This window comes from Balaenoptera acutorostrata, chromosome X (assembly GCF_949987535.1).
Source record: "Balaenoptera acutorostrata chromosome X, mBalAcu1.1, whole genome shotgun sequence".
NCBI lineage: Eukaryota > Metazoa > Chordata > Mammalia > Artiodactyla > Balaenopteridae > Balaenoptera > Balaenoptera acutorostrata.
In genome coordinates this window covers 85,195,203-85,211,692 of record NC_080085.1, presented here as the reverse complement: position 1 = coordinate 85,211,692, position 16,490 = coordinate 85,195,203, and the positions used below count along the sequence as shown (strand labels likewise).

Here is a 16,490-nt window from a genome sequence, read left to right as displayed (position 1 = left end):
TGCATGCCAGTCTTGGTACAGCACATGAATTCTAATGTTTGTCTCCTTTATTTAAACAAAATTAAGTTCTGTGCTCTCTGCCAAGGGTTGTTTACAAATTATTGCTTTCTTCAACACCACCACACGCTGCAATAACATTGAGAAAGATAATGTATTTTTAAGGATTGCAATTACCATAAAGACATTAGCTTTGTAGCGGAGACCAGACAGGTTTCATACATGCTTTCCTGGCTTTATTTCTAACTCTCACCCAAAATGCTTTTCTGGGTACTACATGACCAGGGCTGACGCTAATTCAGCCAAATGTAATCTATAGTAGAAAGATGTCTTAATTCTTTATGTAGGCCTGACTGTCCCTTTTTTATGCTCTTGATTTGGGTATTAAGTGGTATTTCCAATAAAAAGGGAACAGATGATATCAACTGTGTAAAAATCAAGCAATTTAAGAGTTTTACACTTGTTAGCTTAATTTATGGCAGCAATCTGTGAAAGGAGAGCTTAAACTTGAAACCATGACAATATTAAAATGGCATAAGGATTCATCTCAATTGCCACCTCCAGGCCCAGCAGGAGAGTGGTGATGTGAGTTTCCCAGAGAAGACACATTTTGCTTTCCTGTTCTTCCTGCTCCACCTCTCATCATTTCCCCTTCTAGCCCTACTTATGCATTCAAGGAGAATACCCTGCATATGCATTAGCCTGAAGTAGCCAGCACCAGTGGCAAATCAACAACCATTTTGTCCTTATTTGAGGAAAGGCCAGAAAGAATTAATGAATAATGTCTATACTTTAAAAAGAAAAGCTGGTCTGGCACTTTCAACTGCTCTTAGTTAATCAACCTGCCTATAGGAGGCTTACCAAATAGAAGTTCTTCTGAGAATGGTTTTAACAAAATCAAGTTATTCTAAATTGGTATAGAAATAGTTTACAAGCATGACTATCCCTAAGGTCTTCAGTGGTTTCTCTCAGAAATGGTTTAAGCATTTAACTAAAACTTGTGACTTTTATTGTCATGAGGATTTTACTTAACAAAACTGTTTTATATGCATGAGGTTTAAGAGTGGGTGGAAGAGTTTTGGGTTTTTTTTTCTGTACATAGCTTTAAAGATTATCACCACCACCAAATGGGTGTATAGAATTGATCTTGCTATCTATATACAGTGTAAATAAATGACATTTGGAGGTGCAACACTAGTGGTTTTAGCTATTTAAGAACAACCTTTAAGGCCCAAGATATGTAATATTGCTAAAGTATAATTAGAATCTGGCATAATTAGAATCCGAGGAGCAGCTATTTAGGGGTGAGTTACATAATTAGCTATGTCCATTCACTTGTTTTCATGACTGTATATTATTCCACCACATGAAAATAATTAATTTTAGTTACAGTCCCATGTTGACCATTTCCATTATCTAGTTTCCTTTTTTTGGGGGGTGAGGGAGTCATTATTACTGATATTCTTATAGATAATGCTGCCGTGAACATTCTTTTATTATAGTAAAATACACATAAAATAAAATTTACCATTTTAAGCATCTTTAAGTATACAGTAAAGTGGTGTTAAGTACATTCAACACTGCTGTGCAACCATCACCACTGTCCATCTCCAGAACTTTTTCCCATACTGAAACTCTGTACCCATTAAACAGTAATTCCCCATCCCCCTTTCCCCTCCCCACCCCCTAGCAACCACTACTCTACTTTCTGTCTCTATTAATTTGTCTATTCTAGGTACCTCAATTAAGTGGAATTATCAATATTTTTCCTAATGTGTCTGGCTTATTACACTTAGCATAATGTCTTCAAGGTTCATCCATGCTGTAGGATATACCAGAATTTCCTTCTTTTTAAAGGCTGAATAATATCCCTTTGTATGTATATACCACATTTTGCTTATCCATTCATCTGTCAGTGGACACAGGTTGCTCACACCTTTGGCTATTGTGAATATAATGCTGCCATGAATACTGGTATAAAAATATGTGTTCAAGTCTCTGCTTTCAATTCTTTTATGTGTACATCCAGAAGTGGAATGCTGCATCATACGGTAATTCCATGTTTAAGTTTTTGAGTAACTACCATACTATTTTCCACAGGGGCTGGACCATTTAACATTCACACAAGCCAATCCACAAGGGTTCCAATTTTTCCATTTCCTCTCTAACACTTTTGTTTTCTGTTTTTTTAGATAGTAGCCATCCTAATGGATATGAAGTGGTATCTCATTGTGGTTTTGATTCACACTTCCCTAATGATTAGTGATGTTGAGCATATTTTCATGTGCTCATTGGCCATCTTCTTTAGAAAAATGTCTATTAAAATCTTTTGCTCATTTTTGAATTAGGTTGCTTGTGTTTTGTTGTTGTTGTTGTTCAGTCGTAGGAGTTCTTTATGTATTTTGGATATTAATCCTTTATCAGATATGTGATTTACAAATACTTTCTCCCATTCTGTGGGTTGTCTTTTTACTCTATTGATAGTGATTATTTCTTTACATGTCTACAGAGTGATTATTCTTGTACATGTCTCCAGAGTCCTTATGTAAGTGCTTATCTAGAGAATACACTAGGAGTTGCATTTCTGGTTATTGTATCTTCAGCATTTCTAAATCTTACCAAATTGTTTTCCAAAATAGAGGTACCAAGTTACATTCTCACCAGTAGTTCCCCTTGACACATATTCTCAGCCATACTTGATATTATCAGAATTTTTAAAATTGTGCCCATCTCACAGGTATGAAATGATATCTCATTGTGGTTTAATTGTAGGTGTGAATACAAAATGGCACAGGCATTTTGGAAAACAGTATCTTTTAAAAGTAAACCTTACTTTCCATAAGACACAGCACTCCCAGTCCTAGGTATTTACCCAAGATAAAAGAAATTTATGTCTTGTACATGAATATTAAGAGCAGCATTATTTGTAATAGACACAAAGTAGAAACAACCCAAATGTCCATCAACTGATGAATAAAAATGTGGTATATGCATACAGTGGAATATTATTCAGTAATAAAAATGAACTACTGATATATGCCACAATATTATGCTGAGTGAAAGCCACACCAAATACAAAGTAACACAAAAGACTACATTATTGGATGATCTCATTCATATGAAATTCTAGAAGAAGGTAAAACTATAGTGACCGAAAGCAAATAAGAGGTTGCCTGGAGCTGGGAGTGGGGATTGACTGCAAAGGGGCATGAAGAAACTACAGGTTGATAGAACTGTTTCGTGCCTTGATTGCAGTATATACAAATAACAAATTTCATCAGACTGTATACTTAAAAATGAGTCAATTTGATTGTATGTCAATTATATTTTACTTAAGTTACTTTAAAAAATTACAGGTTAAGTTCAAATCTCTCTTGATTGTGAACATATTTTACTTCTGAAATAATTAACACAACAAACCAACAAAAGTCCTACGGAGATGCTTTCAGAAACTGACAAGTACCCAGGCCTTTCTCTATATTTCTCGTATATTTCATGAAAGCTGAAACTTGTAAACAGAAAAAGATTTGAATGAACCAGGCTGTGGCTGATGAAAAATCCTTGGAATCGTACATCAGCATCTCTCCCCAAATCTCTGAATAGCTTACAATGCTTTTCAACTTCCTTCAGCACAGGTTTCCAAAGTAAAATATTCTGTTTTAATATAAGTATCTAATAAGGAGTTTGGGATTAACATATACACACTACTATATATAAAATAGACAACCGACAAGGACCTACTGTATAGCAGGGGTCCCCAACCCCTGGGCCACAAACTGGTACCGGTCTTTGGCCTGTTAGGAACGGGGCCACACAGCAGGAGATGAGCAGCGGGCCGGCCAGCGAGCAAAGCTTCATCTGCCACTCCCCAGGGCTCCCTGTCGCTTGCATTACCGCCTGAACCATCGCCATCACCACGCCCCCGGTCCGTGGAAAAACTGTCTTCCACGAAACCGGTCCCTGGTGCCAGAAAGTTTGGGGACTGGTGCTGTATAGCAAAGGGAACTATACTCAATATTCTGTAATAATATATATGGGAAAAGGATCTGAAAAAGAATATATAAACATATACGTATAACTGAATCACTCTTCTGTACACCTGAAACTAATACAACATTGTAAATCAACTACATTTCAATAAAATTTTTTTAAAAAATAATATAAGTATCTAGTCATTTGCTTGTATTTTAAGATTCAGTTCCTTTTTCTAAATAGTCAACTTCTGAATAGCTTATATTTCCTCATACTAAGTCGCTTGGATTCCAAAGAGTGATTCCTCACACAGAGCATTAAACAGTGACACTCTTCATTCTTATTTAATTTATCTGAAAAATCTCAGGACATTCTCTTGTTGAAAGAAATATTACTTGATTTTTTTTTGTCCAATTAGCGAATAAGGAAGGGTACAGACACATAACAGTCATACAGTGGTACCATTATATTACTGTTTTTGAACAGGTACTGATTAATTTTGTCCAAAATTTTAAAAATAATAAGACCTAATTATAGAAAGCAGGTAGAAACTTATGAAAAGCAGTTTTAAAGATACTCTTACTGTACCATAAAAGGCAAGAGAGTATTCTGAGAATGCAGATTTAAAAAAAAAAAAAAAGATGAAATAAAATGAATGGCAAGTCTGTATGCTCGTCCCCATGACAGAAGTCAGGAAAAGCAAAATCTAAGCTTTGGTTTGTGGGAGAGAAGTAAAGCACATGTTGTAAATAAGGCTGGTATTGTGCTTTTCCTTTCTAAAGAAGAGGGGGGCAGCTTTATAGTATGGGCTATCATATAAATAACAGAGTGCTTTGTTATTTTGTAGTTAGTTAACCAGTATTTATAGCAACATAGATTATTTTTCATGTATGCTATTATATAAAAGCCATCTCCCCCCTGCCCTCCACCCCATTTCTCCCTATTTTCCTCCCTGCCTCTTGTTTTAGTATTACAATGTTCTGTATTTGGCAACTGGCCCACCAGGCCCTCAAGGACTAGAGACAAATGTTTTATTTCTCTTCATCCCTGCAAAGCATCTAGCACAGGGCTCCGCAGAAAATAATCAATAAATGTGGCCAACTTGCTGCCCAAATACTAGCTAAAATGTATTTATATGTATATAAATACTTAGATTCCCTAAAATTATCATAGGGATAATTGGATGTTCAGAGTTTTATTTGAATATTAACTGCTTATAAACCCCCTTCCATGGTCATCAGCCCTCCTTCTTAAAGTTCTGCCATGCCTTCATTAGTATGGTTTCATTGGACAGGAAAATCAGTTTGTAAGATAATCACTCACATTCAGTCACAGTAGCCACATTTTTTTGAACAACAGTCTCATACAGGGTCGAAATCCCCTTTGAGCAAAGCTTTTATAGAGTAAAAAGGCATTTGTCTTCAAGCTTCCTAATTATATTCACTAAATGCTGTTCATGTAGTCAACTTTCCCCCACTGTGAGAATTACAAAATCAGTCATAAGATTAAACTCAGAAAATGACTACAGCAATTCACAGAATACTAAGCCAGCTGGGTTCATTTAAATCCTCTATGGAAACAGTCTTTGTGGTGAACCTAGCAAGACCTACAGCTAGTCCCATAAATCAACATTTTTCTGGTCTGCTCCAGTGTTGAAATTATTTATTGCCACTCCTGATATATGGGAGACTCATCAAGAACCAAAAAAAAAAGCTTTTTTATAAACTAGAGAATTATTCATCTCTGCCAGCCATACTACCCAATAGAACAGTTAACTATATCCATTATTGTTTAGTCACAATGACTTCAATGAGCATCTTTATGGCACAGTATTAAGTTGACTGTGTTTTTCATATCAATGTAAGAAGATAAAATTTTAAAAATGAAAGAAAATACAGATATATTCGTTGTTTTTATTTCCTTGAAATGAGTCTGTATTTAATGAGTCATAAACAAAGCCATACATGAGTCCCCTACTGGAAACAAATTATACCCCTCACTATAGTTCTCTATACAAATATATATTGTTGGCTTTTTAAATAATTATTATTGGCAGAAGATAAGGAGCATAATATGGCAACTCATACTTTGCATTTTTAAAAGCTCTTTACAAGTTTGTCAATTTACATGTAAGAAGTATTTAACTCCATCTTATTTCTCTCTGATCATCCAATTCCGAAAACCATTGCTGAAACTTTCTCACTCCTTCATTCTCTCTCTCTTATTTTGTCTCTCAATCTCTCTCTCTCACTCTCATTCTCTCTACACACACACACACACACACACACACACACACACTTTTTGATTGGGCCTGGCTTTCTCAGTCCTTCCCCTAACATAAAACTTTCAAAAATTGGAATCGCTTCCATATCAAAAAGATCATGTGTTTGCGTAGGGGAGTGCAGTAACTAGGCATAACTAGTCCACAAGGCAAGTGTGTACGTATGTACAATATATATTCATGTTACCCCCTATATCAAGTTATCTAGACTAATGGAAGGCAGATTTAACTGTAACACAGAGAAGTTAAAACCAGGGCTAGCAGCATAGGCATTACAATATTAAGAATTACAGTTAAGAGTCTTGGAGGGGTGTGTGTGTGTGTGTGTGTGTGTGTGTATGTGTTTAGAGGACAGAACATTTTCACATATATAAGTAAAACAGAAAAAAATATTGAGAGGGAAAAAAAATGTTTCCAAAGCAGCCTGTATTGACAAGGAATACTAATCAAGTCTGCATCAGACAAATTACATTTATAAACTACTGTTCTCCAGAGAATTTAATAAACTGAAAATTGGGGGAATATAATGAAGTTTTCACTCAACCTATAGTGTTGTAAATGTGATAATATCTAAACAGATGCAATCAAATTATGAGAAAACAAACAAGTGTTACATTTAAAGTATTAGCTGACTAATTTGCAGCAATGAAGGTAAATTAATGAATATTTCAACTTAGAGAAAAATCTTTAAATAAGCTCATGGAAACTCTGTATTTTTAGAGGGAAGTAGGAAAATAAAGGTGTGAGTCTGTTTCTTTTCATCAGAGCTCAAGATTTCAAAAAAGGTATTCTCATAGACATAACTCTTTCATAACTATACCAATTTGAAGTACATCTACAAAATAGGTTAATCCCTGTGCCTAACATGATCATATAGTTTTACCCCTGCTGATACAGCAGTCTTTTCTCCCAGCTCAATTCTGTAACGTAGGCTACAGAGAATAAGAAAGATACAATGCATCTCCACATTAACATAAATCTGGAAAATGTTGTGACCATTTGGAATAATTGAGATATCTATCTTAGAAGAAAGCACCTCTAAAGACAGAAACACACACTACCTTCATCAAGTTTTCTTTCTACTTAAGGAGTCAATCTGTATGTGCAGACCCCTATAGTATAGGGATATAAAGAGACTAGGTACCTTACATCTTAGAAGTGGAAAAAAAGCTGATTTTCAAACTGAAGGACAATCTTCAAAGCATATGGTAGCGTATTCACGGGATTACAAAATTAGGGAGACGGGTTCATATGTTCCCAACTCTTCGAGGGATGTATTTTTAAAAAGAGAACCTCAGAAGTAGCCTGTGTTTTCCTCCGATTTTTAAATGGCATGAAGGACATTGGAGATGAGGACTCTGGATTGGATTTCTGAGCTGGTATCCACACATCTTGATTACTGGAGAAATGAGAAGACTGAAGCAATCTTTCAGTATTACCATTTGCCCATGTGCACAAGTCCACATGCACTGATTAATAATATGTGCTTGAGGACATATAATGAATAACATATGGAAATTAAAAGAACTTATGGAGAATTGTTTCTTTAAACAAATAAATTTAGAGTTCTTTAAATTTAAACATTTCTGCATTTACTGACTTAAGTAATATTAATGCTTGCTCTTTGAAAATCACAAATTTGCATATATTGATTTTTGTGAAGAACTACGGGAAACAAAACCCTTGACACAGTTATAAAAACTGAATCTAAAATGTCACCACTGACATAGTCACACAAGAGTTGAACATTCATCTTTTCAACACTGAATGGTTCTCAATGATGAGAACCCATTAAGCACAATACAATACAACACAAAGGATTTAAATAAAGGTCGACCATCAAATAAGCTGAACAAAGAAAACCATTTAACATTAAGAATGATATCCTGTCCTTATGTCATTCTATGGTGCTTAGTTATTTCAGAGGTCAACAATGGTGAATGTTCTTGCTTCAGTGTAATATAATGAGGCACAGACAAACCCTTAACTTGAGATGTTTGTGTCTATTGGTCATGAATTATGAACGAATGATATGGTGTATCACTATTTTATGGGGTGACATTTTAAAATGCAAAGTAACATGAGTGAGCGCCTCTGTATTTTGCTGTAGCTTTGGATCTTATATCACTGATTATAACCAGTGAATCATAGAGATCACCAGCTGAAAACTCTGCTGCAAAGAGCCCACAGGAAGGAAGGCTAAAAGGACCCACAGGGAAAAAAAGGAAAGCTTGGTAAGAGGACCTAACATTCCATCCAACCCTGTTCTTGACAGAGAATCTAACCTTCCCTTACACAGAATTGTTCCAGGACAAATTATCTCCCTCAAAGCAATTTTCTTCTCAGCAAATTATCAATCACATCTCCCCCAAATCCAAATAATGCCATACACTGTCTTATAGGAAAAAGCATATTTGAGTGAAGCAAAAGAGATCATCAAATTCTAAAAACTACCTTGAGCCACTGAAATAATTTGAGTCCCAGGAAAAGTGGGATTCTAACTTTGCCTCCAATACTGAGTGATCCTGGGTAAGCCATCTCTCTGGAGAACAGATGTTCATTTGTAGAAAATATGTATTGAGAAGAGCAGCCAACCCTACCTACACAAAACTGATATGGTCTGAGAGCTTGTACATACAAAGCAAGTGATTGCTCTATAATTATGCAGATTATTAGGTGCTATTTTATTACAAATATATAGGTTCCACTACCTGGATACATTAAAATCTATTAGAGGAAGACAAACTTTCTATTAATATTCCTCCAATGACTTCTATTTCAATTTGAATAATAAAAAAGAGAGATTCCTCATTTTACAAGCTACTGGAGAGTCAAGAAAATCCACCTGTGATTTTCCCCATTTTCAGTACTCTGTAAGGGGCAGAGCTGGTTCTGTAATGGTTCCTTGAAATGAGCTACATATGACTAAACCTTCTGTTACAATTTAGCGAGAGGCAGTGTGTTGCAAGGTTTTGGACACAGAAAACCTAGATTTAGGCCCAAACTTGGACATTTTTACTAGCTTTCTGATCTTGAAAAAAATTTCGTAACCTCACTGGGTTTTAGTTTTCTAATTTGCAAAATGGGGTTAATAATAATAAACCTCTCTGAATCACAAAGGATACATCTGAACTGTAAAAGCATAGCAACCAAGTGTGTAGACTAGTGACCAGGATTTACTGACCTTTGCTAAGGTGCCTTTCAGTATATTCTACAGTGGTGATTTTCAACAATATCTTTGGTTTTAAATTAATAGTCCCATATTTATTTATTAACCCATATTTGAGGGTGAATTTTTGGTTTACATTGATAGCAAACAATACATTTTTATGTTTTTACAAATAAACCACAGCATAGTGTTACATTTACATATTTAATAGTTTCGCTGGTAAAAATACACTCTTTATATCTGTGAGACACTAAATTCTCTCACTTAAAAAAATGCTAATACTTATGTTGAACACTCACAACAAATCCTGTTATTTAATCAAATTGCCTACCTTTCATTCAATAGTAATCTATTGAGGGCTTCCTATACAATAGACACTGGGAATAAAATGTAGAATAAAATAATAACCACCCTCCATGAGTTCTGAGTCTTTAGAGAGAAAGAGAGGTAAAATAATTATAGTACAGTGTGAACAGTCCTATAATAATTATACTCACAGTCTGCAGTGGTAACCAGAGAAGAAGAGCTAAGGGGTAAAAACCAGATGAAGAAGAGTAGCAAAGGACATTATAAAAATGCGAAAGGCAAGCTGTTCCAGTTACATGTTTTTAATAAAAGGGTGAGAGAGAGAAAGAGAGAAAGCATAATCAGGAGGCCAAGACTCTACCTCTAGTTTCATAACTAAAGTGACCAACTGTCCCAGTTTGCCTAGGACTGTCCCAATTTTAGTAGTGAAAGTCCTGAATCCCAGGAAAGCTCTTAGTCCTGGGCAAACCAAAACAGTTGGTCGCTATATCCAGCTTTATGAACCTGACTGTCACCTAGCAAGAAGGTGTCTGTCTGCAATTCAGAAAGAGAGCCCTCACCATATACCAATCAGGCTAGCATCTTGATCTTGAACTTCCAATCTCCATAACTGTGAGAAAATAAATTTCTGTTGTTTAAGCCACCCAGCCTACAGTATTCTTTTATGGCAGCACAAGCTGACCAACACACCAACCAAAGTATTTCACTTCTCTAATGGTCAGTTTTCTCATCTGCAGGCTGAAGGGGCTAGATTAGATACTTTCTAATGTTAAGGTTCTAAGTTTAGATAGAGATAATCCACATCATTTCAGCTAAAAATGATTAGATACTGTAAAATTTTTAGAATACTTAGATGTAACTTTTTGCTTAGATCTTTAATAGATTTTCTCTTGAATTACAAATTTCTAAATTGTGCTTCCATAGACAGCAGTCATTTTCCTTACAAATCACATTTTCCGGTACATTATATTTTGCACTGAAACTGAACCTAATTCACTGTCCATCTTACAACTTCTCTAGGGGAGATAGATGCCTTCTTTTGTATACTTGGGGAGATATCTGTAATACTCTGTCACTAATACCATGTGATGACCTCTAGGAAATAAGGCCTTTATGTTACATACACTTTATATAAATGATGAATCTTAGAAAAAAGTAGCATAATTACATTATTCTATTAACCCTACTAAATTAAAGTTAGATATCTAAAATGTTCTCCACAGTAAAACTAAATGTTTTCTTCAGGTTCTTTGTAGGACATATTTCACATCTGTACAAAAACACTTCATTATACCATATCATAATTTGTTATGTCTCTCTGTCCAACTAGAATGACTGGAAAGTCACAGTATGGGTGAAGGAGATATTAACTCAAGGCAGAAAAACAAAGGTTTTTGGCCTTCATAAGTTATAAAATGGGCTGTGAGTGATTTTCAAAAAAAAAAAAAAAGTTACGGAGGCAAGATACTGAAGCTAGTATACAAATTACTCAAAATCTTCTCACAACCTGCCTACCAATGTTATTTGTTTCCAACATACACCCAATATTCCAGGCAGTGTAGTTTTCTAATTCATCTTCAAACACATCATGATTATTCCTAGTCATATACCATCATTAAAAAGAACTACTACCGTTTTTTAACATTATAATTCTTCAAAGTACTGTGACAAAGATCGTTTTATTTAACCCTGAATACAACCCTATGAAAATAAACCAGGGTCACTGTATATTTCCTCATGTATAGATGAGGAAACAGGTTTGGAGAGAGTAAGTGACTTGGCCATGAAAATTTAGCTAGTGATGGGCAAAATGGAAGCTAAAATGTAAGTTCTAAGGCCAGTGTTCTCCCATCTTGTAAGGTTATGGCTTCTTCCCTTCATATAACTTAATTATACCTATCCTTCAAGATCCTTCTGTTCTAATTTATGAGTACCACTCACCACCACGCCCATCACCAAAAATTCCTCCCTCTTGAAGTCCTGCTAATCTGAAAGTAATCTCAATGGCCATTAATTTTTATATTCATTGCTAGAAGTATATTGTGACATTACGTAATATTCTGTATGTATATTTCCTGGCTACTCAACTGTATCACAAGCTCCTTAAGCTTTCTATGTGTCTTCTGTAATGTTTGTATCCCCTGGTATACCAACCATCTGTTTTGTTTTGCCTTTGTTTGTTCAGGCCTGGCTTTTATCCCTTCATCTGCCCCTAACCTTTGGTATCCTCATCCTTGGTAACAGCCTCCTTTAGGGCATGACCAATCATCCATCACAGTAGTCTTGGTAGCACTGTCAATCAAGGTTCTTTGCCCTCCCTTGGACAAGGGGTATTCTGATAATCTACACCAGGCCAATTGGTCTCTCTTTCTAATTAGAATTTGAATCAAATACAAGGAAAGGAGGAAGAAAATGGAATATACCCCAGAGGCAACTTCCTGGAAAGACTTTCCATTCATTCCTGCTCTCTGCATTCTCAAAGCTGCCATAATTGCTGCTCTTTTAAAGGCCAAGTTCTTCAGCCTTTCCTCAGTTTCTGGCTGAGCTCCTCCTTATAAATTCTATTTTTTGCTTAAATCAGGCAGAGTCACTTTCTGTTGCCTGCAAACAAAGATCCTTATCTGATATACCCACAAAGCTTAGTGCCTAGGGAGTGCTAAGTATTTTTAAATGTTTCATTCTTATGTAGATTATATGTTATTACACACTGAAAACATAAACAACAAATGGCCCTGAAGTACAACACTGCTATTGGTTAGAATTTTAATAACCAACAGGCAAGCAGGGGCCAAGCTAACATTGGAAACTCATCTGCATAGAAATGATTTTTATTACAGTTCAGCACCCTGGATTGGTGACTCACAAAGTGATAATACACTGCTGCAAATTAACAAAGTATTTTGTGGTGAGGGTAGTACTTACAGTAATGGTACCCTTTAGTGATATTTGACATTTAAGTTAACCCGTCTGTATTCCTTTTCTTCCCAAATATTATAGGAGCTAATTGTGACCATCTGAATTTTTAATATTACTTTACTACAAGAAACATCTGATAAGTTTAACTGCTTATGTTGTGGTTCCTTTTTAACTAGGTGAATATTTTAACATAATCTATAGCTTCATGTGAAAAGCGGTAGATTACAGTTTTAAATTCACCGGGAAAAGAAATTATCATTAGAATATTAATTAGGTAAATGGTATCATTTTAAAAGCATAATCTGTGCCCTGCAAAGAAAGTTCCCTCTGCTATTTTTTTAACAAAAAAAAAAAAACAAAAAAATACAACACTGAGAGAAATCAACCAAGTAATCTTTTACAATATAACTGGAATCTAACACCAATTCTAGCTAACCATACATCAGTAGTTAACTCAGTTTCGAACAGTTTATAAACCTAAACTAACTAACTATTTCTATGTACTTCAGTAAATTTCTGTCATTTTAGACATTTACATCCACTCAGAATCCTTTGTATTCCAGGAGCATCCTTTTAATCCTAGATATTGTGGGAATATCATACATGCATATGATATTTCTTTCTTAATGACAGGTATTTCCCTGAAGATAAAAATCCTACTGAAAAGTGGGAGAGGGCAGAAGATTTTTAAACATTCACTTCTTTCTCTTTTAGAACATCTATTATTACACGCTAGTATTTCCCATAAGATTATTTTTTATTTTATTTGAAGTTGGCAAAAATCTTTGTGCTGAATCCTTTGAGCATACCTCTAGTGATAGATGTCAGACCAGCGCTGTGTGGAAGAACTTTTATTTGACAGGTAGATGACAGGAAGAAGCCTCTCTCCAAAATACAAGATGCAACTGTACAATCCTTCTGTGAGATTAATATAATCTTTTGTTCCTATGTATAAATGACTTATTCATTCTTGCCTCAAAAATATCAGTTCATGCAATTAATTTGAATAGTGTGAAATTAAGACACTTAAAGAGGTACATATTTGTTCAAATTAGGATAGTTTGTTTTAAATGTCTTTTTTATATGAATTAAATGTGAAACAGGTAACAATACAAATTTCCAATGATATTTTCTTTAAATGTATAATATTTTTGTAATCACCAACCAAGAACACTTTAAGATTAACTCACTGTGCCTATAGTGTATACTCTAAACAAGTAGCATCTTGATAAAAGACGCTTTTACTAGTGTTGAATACATGATGTGCAATAAAATGAAAAAGTCTTAAATATTTAGTTTATCCTACAAATCGGGGTGTGAGTTATTCTAATTTATTACAAGCATAGCCTTATTCTTGTTGGTATTATCAAATAATTGCACATGTCCCTTAATATCATAAGAAGAGGGACCAAAAATATTTTTTTGACAAAAATCTAGCATGCCAGACCATCTTCCCTATCTTCCTTGCTTTCTTTCCTTACACCCCTTAAAAATAAATCAGGAGTAAACAGATATAATTTCATTATGCATCCTACTATCTACAAATGTTATTCTTTATGTCTATCCGGGTGAGAACTACCAGGAGCAAATCATTTTTGATACATATTAAAATACTAGTCCATGTATACGTAATGCACATCTATTTAATGCATGAATAGAAAAGAAATTTATATCCATTCCTAGATTGGGGATTCTTGTAATAATATATTTCAAGAACTAACCAAAGTTCTGTAATGTTTTCAGATGTGAAAGAAAAAAAAAAGTGAAACAATGGTGAGATGTCAAAGATACATCGCTTGTTTTCAGACTTATTTTTGTCTCCAGCTTTCTTACAGGCCTTCCCCTCAGAGTCTGTTCAGTTTTCTTTGTGTAACAGACAGATCTTTTCCTTTAATAAGGTGGTTTGCGCTAACCTAGAAATGGACATATACCATCACTTTTGCACTTGTCTGTTTCTTTGTTTACTTTTCACAAGAATTAAAGCATAATCAAAACAATAAAACGATTACCACTTGATTTTTTAAAAACTTTTAGTTAATGCACTAGATACCTAGTATAAGTTTAATAACACAACACTATAAAATAAAGAGTATTATTTTCTTGGAGGAGAAAAAGCAAAGCATATTCAGAAGGCAATTTCTGGCTATCGCCTCATTGAATTTAGCTCCACAAATACTTTTTGGAGAGACATAAAATAAGTTTGAAGGGATTGAAATACAAGATTGCATCTACTTTATAAAAGCAATTTTTTTGGACCTAAAAACTCCAGAAAGATTTGATCAGCAAGAGCTGAGTACTGTACTACAAAAGAATTTGCAGTCTTTGAGATTTTACTACAGTAAGGTTTTTAAAAATCATTTATCTGTTTTAATTTAGATACAATTCACATGCCATAAAATTCATCCTTTTAAAGGATACTTTTTTCGGCTTACGTACTATTGCTATTTAAAGTGACCCCTCTCGTAGATGAGATTATTGCTGTAAATTGGCATTATAAAGTGTTATCTTACCTTACAGAGAAAGTTGATCTTAAAACCCAAAGACTGGGCATTTCTTGAGCCTGAGTTCATGTAGTTTCCAACCAAAAGAACTAACTCTAAAAGTCTGTTAAAGCTTTCACTTTTCTTCAGTTCTTCACAGGCCAGAGTTACTGCTATGATGCTTGGTTTGATGTTGTTTACGTGTTCTTCAAACGTGAGCTTGAAAAGAATGCTATTGAGACGAGGACGCAACATTTTCACTGAGCTCATCTGTAAGATAAGGAATGCTGTATAAGAATATACATATAAAGCCCGTTATTCTTCTCTCTAGTGGGGATCATTTTATAGACAATACTGTAAAACTTCCGAATAAAATGAATTCTCTCTGGGTTTTAACAAATATTATTCTACTTTGTTTTAGACATTTCAAAGGAATTTTTTTTCAAAGTTTAAAGAAATAGCTGTTCAGTTTTAAAGGAATAAATGAAATCATCCTTACTGCATTAAGAAAATATTATTGAAGCTAAACAGTTGCTGTATGTTAACTGCATAATCATTAGTCATCAATAGCATTTAAACTGCCAAAAATCTGTCCCTGAGGCAAACTACAAAAATGTACAAACATGACATTGAGTTGAGCGAATAGTTGGGCCACATATAAAAAATGTACACGATGACAGAAAATGTAAGTGCAACCACATTGCCTAAAAAAAAATTACATATCACACTATGCTGTCTGAAACCAGAAGACTAGCTCTGATTGAGCATTTAATAATTTTAAACCTACGATTTCTATTAATAAACTGTATTAAATATTTATATATGCTCTAAAGAATTTCACCTACTTGACAGAATGTTGATGTTAAATAATTAAGTTATGGTAAAATCACATGAACTTACTTTTAAGTACGTTATTCAAGAATTCTATATTGGTTTTCTTCAAAACAGTTAAACTTAGGTTTTAATTAATTGTTTCATAGTATCAGTGCACATTCTCTATTCCCTTTGGTACAGCTCCTACGATAATAATTTCTTTTAGTCTTTAATTCCCCAAAACTCCAAGTCATTTCACTAGTTTTTATTCACCAAAGGAATTCTGGGAGAGAGGTGGGGGGAGGGTAGACACATAAGAACATAAGCACACACACAATGAAATTATTAACAATCCTAGTTACATTTATTCTTTTTACACGTATAGCTTAGTTTTCTTTTTAAATACAAATGCCAGGCACAGTGTAGGCATGAAATATCTGTAGACAACATGAAAAGAATTTGATAGCATAAACAAGAGTCCTTAAGCCACAAAGAACACTTCAAAAGCAGCAAAATGAGCTGTTGAATAGACCCTATCTGCTCTAATACAAAAGCA

At 34.5% G+C, this 16,490-nt stretch overlaps 1 protein-coding gene across 4 annotated transcripts in view; it reads right to left on the bottom strand.

Annotated features, from left to right (window-relative positions):
* The window catches only part of DIAPH2 (diaphanous related formin 2), an 868,194-nt gene that overhangs the window by 411,356 nt on the left and 440,348 nt on the right, over positions 1–16,490 (bottom strand). For all 4 annotated transcript variants that reach the window (XM_057538261.1, XM_057538259.1, XM_057538260.1 and 1 more), the window contains one exon: positions 15,152–15,391. In XM_057538261.1, coding sequence (XP_057394244.1) covers positions 15,152–15,391 — 240 coding nt within the window. The remainder of the gene's footprint in view (positions 1–15,151; positions 15,392–16,490) is intronic.